Consider the following 9584-nt stretch of genomic DNA (forward strand, 5'->3'; position numbering starts at 1 on the left):
AGCGCGCTCCGGTTTTTGCCCATCGCGCGCCGCGCAGGCGGAAAAGGGATCCTTCCAGATCGATCATCGATCGCCCATGATCGCACAGATCGACGCACTGCTTAACGGCTGATCTGCCGCGATGCTGCCGAGCGCGATTATGCACAACACGCAGAATCAATCGCACATCTTTAACCTCTGACACAAATTTTCGGTTCCAGCGCTTCTTGGCGCTTTCCACGCCACACAAAGGAAGCCACAAATTCTTCTGAAACATCCCAGCGAACCACAAAAGCTAACAGTTTTAGCTAAATAGTGCTAAGATGTCTGAGCTCCGATTTCACAAGCACTTGAACAATAATCTGGTGCACTTAATAATATTAAGCGGATTTATCGTATCTTTAAAGCACAATTTTGATCATTTCTTCACCACTTCCTGCTCAGATAAAAGCGCCTTTATCAGCATATTCAATGAGCATCCCTTATACATTATTTTACAGATCTTTGAGTGACATTAAAACCATGTGGATTGGTTGATGAAAAATCATAAGAGCATATAATGTCATAAAAATTTGTGAATTCTATAAAAATACGCTAAGATCCTAGCGAAAAAATCAGCTTTTCAAATCTCAACTTAGAGATGTTAGCATGTTGTGTTCGCTGAGCACCTTCGCAGACAATGCCAAGGCTTTTTCTACACTTGCAGAACTTTAAAATAAAATGTCCCGCGGAAAAGGGCAAAAAAGGTGAGATAATTTTTGTACAGTTTTGGTATTTATTTAGATCACGCACAGATGGACAAGAAGTGTTGGAAGCCAGATGGGAAAGAGAGTTAGTGAATTAGCACAATTCACCTCTTTTTGCCACTTTACACCTCCATGATCCGCATTATTGTTGTGCTTCCACATCGCATATATAATTGCATGTAACATCGACAGAGCGTCCACACGTGATGGGAGATTTCATTATTCTTCCCATCCGCGGAGTGTCGGGCCCACCGCGAAGGTCTCTAGGCGGAGAGAGATGCCTGAGAATTATCTCGAAAATATACATTCCGCAGAGTGACAAAATGGCCCAAGCAGACAGCCTGGCTTCTCATGAGAATCGCGACCGCGGGACAAAAAAATGGGCAGCGCGCTGGAACCTGAGCCGCAGCAACATTGTTGGCAGACCCGTAAAAACAGCCAGTAATCAGTGGTGATCTTGGGCACGCGGAAAAAAGCGAGCACAGCCTCATGTTTAGATATCCCACCTCATATGCTAATTCACGAGTCGCGATCGCGCTGGAATTTCTGCCTCATTGTCTCGGCGGACGCAGTGATCTCGACGCGGGAGATTCACCGATGGCCTGTGGATCTGCGGCGAGGAATTGTGCGGAGTGCGAATGAATTCCAAGCTGCATTCCACATTTTATTGCAAATGTGTAATAACTGCGAAATGTGGGAGCGACCGTCATCGCCAGATGCCATCTGCTCACTTTGCCGCGCAAGAGTCTCACTCAAAGGCGCGATCCTGCGCTACTTAGCCTGCTTAGGATCCCACCACGAAGGCGGAAGCGACTTTATGATAATGTCGAGCGCTCTTGCAATAATATGGAAATATTTTAGGGCATGGCACAGAAATGCTGACCAAATGACTAAATTTTAGAGCTTTTCCCAGTCATTTCTTGCTGCTTTGTTCCAGGATTTACAACAATATTGCGCCCATAAACAACTGCTGGCCCAATTCAAATCACACTACCTTTAATCGCACCAAGCAAATATGATTACTAACAGAAAAAATCGGGTAAAATTTATTAAATCTATGACCTACACTACTATTCCATTATTTCTCATCATCAATTCTGCAGGTTTCCATTTCTTTACAATGTCCTTTGAGTATCTATTTTTATATTTCTTAATTAAAAATAATTGAATAAAGAAATTTGTTTAAGAAAATTTTAAATCTAGCTTTCATTCAAAAAAGTTCTGAGGAATTTTTGTCAGAAGCGGTACAGATTTTGTCTTAGTTTCGCATGTGTGTTAAGATTGTGTCGGGACAGCGCGTACGCAGTCCCGGCTATCAAAAATTGCGCGAACGAGTTATCCACATTAGGGATAATCGCAAGGGTCAGCCCAACCGGAGTGCAATGGAAGAGCCTCGCCTCGGGGGAACCGCCTTAGTGATCACGGTAGCCCCTACGCCAGGTAAGTATGCCTTCGCCGGCCGCCGCGCGGCCTCTTGGCCTGCGCCTTCGCGTGTTGTGCTCGCGAAGTATACGATCAGTGGGAAAAGTCATATTTCAGCACTCACCAAGTGAGATTAATTACAAATTACAAGAGTGGCGCCGAAAAAGAGACGAATTAATCGCACGGAGACAATTAGTGCGATTCATTTTTCATTGTCATTTTCACGGCACTGTGAGAAATCTCTTTTATGGGCATCAGATTGAGGTGGAGAGAAGCTGAATCAGTTGGAGGGTTTGAGGTGAGTTTGCAAGAAGGTGGGCCTTTTGATACACACGATGGAGCAACAAGTCAAATGAAATTCACTGGCAATTCTTATGACTTAATTTCCACAGACAATTAATATATTGACTCAATGGCTCGGAATTGATACATTGAGAGAGTTGTGCGGCTACAATAAAATCTAATTCCTGTTATTCTCCTTCTATGCACTGTGTCATCCATACGGAGAAAACTTTCAAGAGAATTTCTCGAAAACGTGTTCTGCAAAACTCCCGGAGTTTCTTCGGTCGTTTTTTTTTTCTCTCCAACTCATCTCAAAGCCTTCGCGCTGCATCTTGTGCGTCTTCCATTGGCATCCTCCGGTGTGGCACATTTCAGACGCTGCGCTGGTCACAGTCCGGCGGAGAGGTGATAAAAGGACAGCCATCTGTCCATCCATGGGACGCGAAACCGTTCTTGCCACCCAACAGACGGCGACCCATCATAATCTGCAACACTTGCTATTTCCGATTTCGATGCTGGCGCGCGATCCGCAACGGCGCACAATGTCGCCAAGGAGCATTTCTCTGGCCGCTGGACGTCTGGGCAAAAAACATAGTTGCACAAGTCGTCGGGCGAGTCTTCTTTCGCAGAGTGCAAAAATGGGGATTGATTGCTGACACCGGACAGCATCGCAGCGCGACGGAGCAAAAAGCACCTGGTCAGGTGGCAGAAAATTCTATGATTTATGTTCTGGTGCTGTTATAGTCATCGGATCGAACGGTAATTACTGCCTTTTGTATGATTGACTCTTTTCGCGAGCGCTGCACTGAACTTGTGGCCAAATTCCGGGGTTGGCGCGCAAAACTGCCCTTTGTCATGCAAATGCGCCCACGATAATCTGTGTCGCGCATAAGCATCTCTATTGGGGATATGAATATGCATCAGTCGCGCATATGAGAAGCCGCGCGCCACCCTCCCGATCACACTGAATTGCAAAAGTGTCCGGAAATAGAACGACGCGCGCAACACAAGCAAACGCCGCGAACATTGTCTGCGGTGAGTGATTAGCGAGTGAAAGGAGCATCTCATCACAATGCTTTGGGCTAGAATTAAAGAAACCGCATTTCGAAGCACAACACACGCACTTTAATCCAATTTGTTGCTCATTTAATTGCAAATGAACAACTTTTGCACATTACTGTACATCTAAAATCATCTGCAACTCCTCATTTTACAATCCTCGCATGTTTTGCCGCTCATTACTCATAATGCTGCCCTCGTGAACTTGTTTTAGAGTGTCTTCTGGGATCTGGAGTGCATTCCGAGGGATCAGCTGGTCGCCAAGGCAACAGGGATTGAACAGGAGCTCACAGGAATGGTTTGAGTATCCTATTGGAACTGAAATTGGAGACTTCCATGGCATGAAAAAGAGCTTAATTTGCCCAAATCTAGCTAATTAATTTTTACCCTGACTTCTTTGAAAATGTCAGCAAGGCAAGAACAAGAAAAGTTGCGTTTTGGACTTACAATACCTACTTTTGGAACCGACGAATTGTCTCCGTGCGATTAAGTCGTCTCTTTTTCGGCGCCACTCTTGTAATTTGTAATTAATCTCACTTGATGAGTGCTGAAATATGACTTTTCCCACTGATCGTATACTTCGCGAGCACAACACGCGAAGGCGCAGACCAAGAGGCCGCGCGGCGGCCGGCGAAGGCATACTTACCTGGCGTAGGGGCTACCGTGATCACTAAGGCGGTTCCCCCGAGGCGAGGCTCTTCCATTGCACTCCGGTTGGGCTGACCCTTGCGATTATCCCTAATGTGGATAACTCGTTCGCGCAATTTTTGATAGCCGGGACTGCGTACGCGCTGTCCCGACACAATCTCATCCAGAGAATGCATTGATGAAGTGGAAGAACTAAATCTCTTCCGTAATGCCAATTTAATGGGAGAAATAAATTGCAGAGGCGATCCGAAAAGCAAACAGCGCGCTGAAGACGTGACGTGAGCAACCGGAGGTTAATTGTTTCTTGATTTCCCCAACATCGCCCCCAACTCACTGGCGTGACCCTGACTGTGACCCTGACAGAGCGAAACTCTGGCGCAGTTAAAGAATCTCTCCTTCATTTGTCCATTATCAATTATATACACAAGTGGATTCCTATCAAACATTATATCAACAACAAATTACTCTGTGGGCGACTTGGGCCCAGCCGTCTCGATGGGCTCACTTGAAGTCGAAGGCGGGCGTCTCGTGACACACAAAGGGGCCCATCGGGGCGATGATCACCTGAATCGTGAGGGTGTCGCGGTCATCTCCCGTGAGATGCGGACTCAGCTTGATGGAGCACAGCTCCAGCTCCTCATATGGCAGTAAATTGTCAATATTGAGCACCCGATTGCTGCGGGAGAAGTAGTGAATCCTCTCGTGCACCGTGCGAATGTGAGTGATTTGGTTCTGGACGCCAGTGATGAGGACACCGATCTGCAAGGCAATCGCGCACATTAGAATTCGTACAGCAAACAGGTGCGAATCTTCTACTTGCCTTGAAACGCTTCTCACCCTTGAGATGCTCATCCTTGCACGTGACTCGCAGGCGAACGGTTTTGAGGATGGCTTCCGGAATGTCCACGCCCTGGACACTGATGTTGTACACATTGATCAACTTGGCGCGATTGAAGCGAATGCCGCGCGGAAAGAAGTCCAGCTCCCACGTAATTGTCTGATCTTCCTGGTACTCCGAGAGGTTGCTCTTGGAGAAGAACAGTGCGGCGACATTCTGGAAGTCCTCGCACTTCTCGAACTCTTTGATGCTCATGCTGAGCCCCCAGACGTCCGTCGTGTAGAGGCGCGGCGTGAATTGCAGCTGCCCCGCTTCACTCCGTCGAATCTCCGTCACGCGCTCCTCTTGGCCAGAGTGGTAGCACATCCCGATGGCGATGAGGTCCACGAAAAACGCCTTGTTGAGACTCACGATGGGGCGCAAGAGGAGATTCGCGAGCTCCAGCGGTGTCATCATGGCGAAGCGGATGTGAATGACTGTGTTTTCGAGCAATTGCTGAATCTGGTGGTTCAGCTCCTCGGCGGATCCGCTGCCCTCAGTCTCGATCTGCTGCTTCCGGAACATCAGCCACTTCTCCAGATATGTGAACAGGTCAAACTCACTCTTGAGCACCAGATCGTTCTGCTGCAGCAGCACAATCAGGATGCTCACGTCCAAGTCCACGAAGTCCTTCGAGTCCGCGACTATTTCCAGGTTCCATTTCATGAAGCGCTGGCAGGCGTCCGTCACCTCCTGGTGGTAGGGACTGAAGGAGATGGTGTACTGGAGCCAGGAGACTAGATAGCCCTGCGTGGCCGCCTTGGCGATGTGTTTCAGCATGTAATCCACGCAGAGTTGCACGAGATCCTTGATGTTGTATTTGTCGGCGAGCGCCAGCATGGGCATCACCGTCTGCAGGGATATTCGGATCTGGCCCACGTAGAGGTATTTGAGGAACTGCGGGAACACCATCGAGCAGCAGGGATCCTCCTTCAGCTCAATCACACTCTCGCGAGACTCGTTCCACTCCGCGTTCATCAGCATCACCTGCAAAGACACAAAGAGCCGCGTGAGTTTCTCCGCCGCGCCCGCGTGACACGCTCTCCAGGCACCTGGAAGACCTCGCTGCTGGCGCAGAGGATGACCCTGTGGGCGGGATATCGGTTGTTCCCGACCACCAGGCAGATATCGGACATGAGTTGCTCAGCATAGAGATTGGCGATTTTGTGCAAGACACTGCGCGAATTATTCATCTCCACCACGCTGGAATCCTGACTGGATGTATCAAAGGCGCTGTCATCCATCTCATTGTCCTCTGCTGCCTCTCATTTTATGCCCGAAAATTCCCAAAGAATCGCAAAATTTGTTTTCCTCTCGCACTCACTCCCACTATTTTGACATGCGACTGTCAATATCCCCATAAACATCTGTCTGTGGAGAACAGAGAGTCGACTGTCAGCAGAAATGTTCGTCAACGGAGTATTTTCTAAAATCAAATAATTATTGCAAAGCTAAATTGAGGTGAAATACTCAATTGTGTGCACGCTTTTGGTGTTCTCACATTGATTTATACATCGGGGAATCTAAATTTTGACCGCCTGGGCAAAAATCTCAGTCCATCATTGGCTGCTTCCGATGACATGTCTTCGCACTTGTCCACAGACATTTCCCAACAGCTCAGTGTTTTTATTGGTGTGTCGACAGTAAGTTTGATGGGTCGAACCAAACACGAATCATCAATTCACACAATCATCCGTTTTTATTGTGATTTTGGAAGCATTTCACGTGCGTGCGTGGCTAAAGATGGATGATTTGCAGAACTACTTGGCCAGGATCCGCGTGCCTAGCAGCTACGACAATATTTTCAAGGATGAGTGCGTCTATTCCTTTGACACCCCGGTAAGAGAAATCATCACGTTTTCCACTATAAATACGCAATTTCCCCCCAATTTTCACTCACAAATCTCATCTCTGCGTGCCTATTGATCTCTATTTGGTGAAAGAACGGTGGAAATGCGTGCTTGTGGCTGGAAATCCGGGTGAAGAAGAGTGCCTTTGAGATTGAGGTTATGTTTGGGGTGAATTTTGTTGATTCATCCGGAAATCATTTTAATCCGCAGGAGAGCGAGACGGGTCTATATGTGTGCCTCAACACGTTTCTGGGCTTCGGGAAGGACTACGTGATGGGCTACTATGAGAAGACGAAGAATGCCGTCTTCCTGCACATCCGGCGCCTGAAGACTGAGATTCCGCCCGAGAGTGGCGGCGTCGAGGGCCCGGAGAAGAAGATCACACGCCTGGCCATTGGGATTGAGGGCGGATTCGATCCCAGCGCCGGCAAGAAGTACAATTACGAGGATGTGTACAATGTGGTGTTGCTGCCGAGCTTCCAGACGGTCGCGTACAGCAGTAAACTGCCGCAGCCCGTGGTGAACTCCGTGGCGGCCATCCTGGCGGCGGACTCAGCCATGAAGAAGGCGGAGAAGAGCTCTCTCACCGGCACATGGGACGGCGAGGTGCGTCACGTGTCGGCGTGCGCCAAGAACCTCCTGCAGCTGGACAATGGGCGGAAGATTCCGCCCAGCGGCTGGAAGTGCGACAAGTGCGATCTCACCACGAACCTCTGGCTCAATCTCACGGACGGCGCGGTGCTGTGCGGCCGGCGCTTCTTCGACGGATCGGGCGGGAATGACCACGCAGTGCTGCACTACAAGGACACCGGCTATCCGCTGGCCGTGAAGCTGGGCACCATCACGTCCGAGGGCAAGGGCGACGTGTACAGCTACGAGGAGGACGACATGGTGGAGGATCCGTATCTGGTGCAGCACCTGGCGCACTTCGGCATCAAGATTGCGCAGATGGAGAAGACGGAGAAGTCGATGGTGGAGCTGGAATTGGATCTGAACAAGCGCGTGGGCGAGTGGAGTCTCATGTGCGAGAGTGGGAGCAATTTGACACCCATGTCGGGGCCGGGATGCACGGGAATGCAGAATCTGGGCAATTCCTGTTACCTCAACAGCGTCATGCAGGTGATTTTCACCATTCCGGACTTCGTGGAGCGCTTCGTGACGAATGCCGAGGGGATTTTCGGCAAGTATCCCAGCGATCCGGCCGCTGACTTCAACATTCAGATGGCGAAGCTGGGCGTCGGACTGCTCAGCGGGAAGTACAGCGTCCCAGTTGATGATGGTGGCAAAACTGAGCCTGTCGGCATTTCGCCGACGATGTTCAAGACACTCATCGGGAAGGATCATCCGGAGTTCTCGACGAAACTCCAGCAGGACGCGCATGAGTTCTATCTGCATCTGGTGGCGACGCTGGAGAAGAACAGCCGCGGACAGGTGAATCCGGCGGAGGCGCTGAAGTACTCTGTGGAGGAGCGCGTAATGTGCTTAGCCAGTGGCAAGGTGCGCTACAGCACCCGGAACGAGTGGAGTCTTCCGCTGCAGATTCCACTCCACCTGGCCACGAACATCCCGGAGATCCGGGCGTACGAGGAGAAGCTGTTTGAGGCGAAGAAGAGGGGCGAGAAATTGGATCCCAACGAGGCTGTTCGCCCGAAGATATCCTTCGTTTCGTGCCTGAATGCCTTCACCAGTGAAGAGATCATCGATCAGTTCTACAGCACGGCCATCAAGGACAAGACGACAGCCAAGAAGATCACCCGCCTCGCCACGATGCCCGACTTCCTCATGATTCACTTCAAGAAGTTCACACTCAACGACGACTGGTCGTCACAGAAGCTTGACGTGTCCATTGACGTGCCCGATGAGTTGGACTTGAGCGCGCTGAGGGCGGAACCGCGTCGCGCGGGCGAAGAGCTGTTGCCAGAGATTGCTGGCCAGCCGCCGCCGCTGCCGCCGATGGATGCACAGGTGCTGGATCAGCTGGTGCAGATGGGATTCCCGCCGGAGGCGTGCAAGAAGGCGATCTTCTTCACGAAGAACACGGGCGTGGAGAATGCCACGCAGTGGATCATGGAGCACATCACAGACACTGACTTCAGTGATCCTTTCGTGCCGCCGGGAACGGATGTCTCCAGAGCTGGTGAGGAATTGCACGCTTCGCAGTTGTTTTCGGGTGTTTCACAGATACTTTTCTGTCGTTTTGCAGCTTTCGTGCCCGACGCCAATGGACTGCAGATGCTGATGGGCATGGGATTCACGGAGCGACAGGCCTCGAAGGCCCTCAAGGAGACTGGCAACAACATTGAGAGGGCGGCCGACTGGATATTCTCGCACCAGAGCGAGTTGGATGCGATGGAGACGACCGAGGAAGCTGAAGTTCCGCGGGATGTTCCGATCAGGGATGGTGGAAGCAGTGAGTAGAGCCGACGGCTGAAGACCTCCCGAGCTAATGAGCTGATGTTTTCAGATTACAAGCTGGTGGCTTTCATCTCGCACATGGGAACGTCCGCCCAGATGGGACACTACATTTGCCACATCCTGAAGGACGGCCAGTGGTTGATATTCAACGACAACAAAGTGGCCATTTCGCAGAATCCGCCCAAGGATCTGGGCTATCTCTACCTCTACAGGCGCGTCTAATCAGCTTGCATTTTCCCACAATGATCAAATTATTACTTCTTCAATTGAATTATAATTAATCCTTGAACGAAAAAACCCGCGTAC

General features: G+C 50.1%; 2 protein-coding genes and 2 non-coding genes across 5 annotated transcripts; 2 read left to right on the forward strand and 2 right to left on the reverse strand.

The window, feature by feature from the left end:
• Positions 1-2010: 2010 nt before the first annotated feature.
• On the reverse strand, positions 2011-2173 carry LOC132263592 (U1 spliceosomal RNA). The gene has a single exon (XR_009468500.1). It is a non-coding gene; the product is annotated as a U1 spliceosomal RNA (small nuclear RNA).
• A 1953-nt stretch (positions 2174-4126) lies between these two features.
• LOC132263593 (U1 spliceosomal RNA) lies at positions 4127-4289 on the forward strand. The gene has a single exon (XR_009468501.1). It is a non-coding gene; the product is annotated as a U1 spliceosomal RNA (small nuclear RNA).
• Positions 4290-4495: 206 nt separating this feature from the next.
• LOC132261948 (BTB/POZ domain-containing protein 17) lies at positions 4496-6354 on the reverse strand. The gene is made up of 3 exons (XM_059761008.1): positions 6066-6354; positions 4957-6000; positions 4496-4895 (listed from the first exon to the last, which is right to left on the reverse strand). Exons 1-3 carry the CDS (start codon positions 6255-6257, stop codon positions 4638-4640), a joined length of 1494 nt encoding a protein of 497 aa, XP_059616991.1. The 5' UTR covers positions 6258-6354; the 3' UTR covers positions 4496-4637.
• Positions 6355-6571: 217 nt separating this feature from the next.
• On the forward strand, positions 6572-9575 carry LOC132261765 (ubiquitin carboxyl-terminal hydrolase 5). 2 transcript variants are annotated; one of them, XM_059760729.1, is made up of 4 exons: positions 6572-6852; positions 7074-9000; positions 9067-9273; positions 9328-9575. In XM_059760729.1, the coding sequence occupies exons 1-4, from the start codon at positions 6757-6759 to the stop codon at positions 9498-9500; spliced, it is 2403 nt and encodes an 800-aa protein (XP_059616712.1). In that variant the 5' UTR covers positions 6572-6756; the 3' UTR covers positions 9501-9575. The 2 variants fall into 2 exon arrangements, with proteins under 2 accessions (XP_059616712.1, XP_059616711.1); XM_059760728.1 differs by having other exon boundaries at positions 7074-9273.
• The last annotated feature ends 9 nt before the right edge of the window (positions 9576-9584 follow it).

Source organism: Phlebotomus argentipes, unplaced genomic scaffold (assembly GCF_947086385.1).
Source record: "Phlebotomus argentipes unplaced genomic scaffold, Phlebotomus argentipes genome assembly contig_15, whole genome shotgun sequence".
Classification (NCBI taxonomy): domain Eukaryota; kingdom Metazoa; phylum Arthropoda; class Insecta; order Diptera; family Psychodidae; genus Phlebotomus; species Phlebotomus argentipes.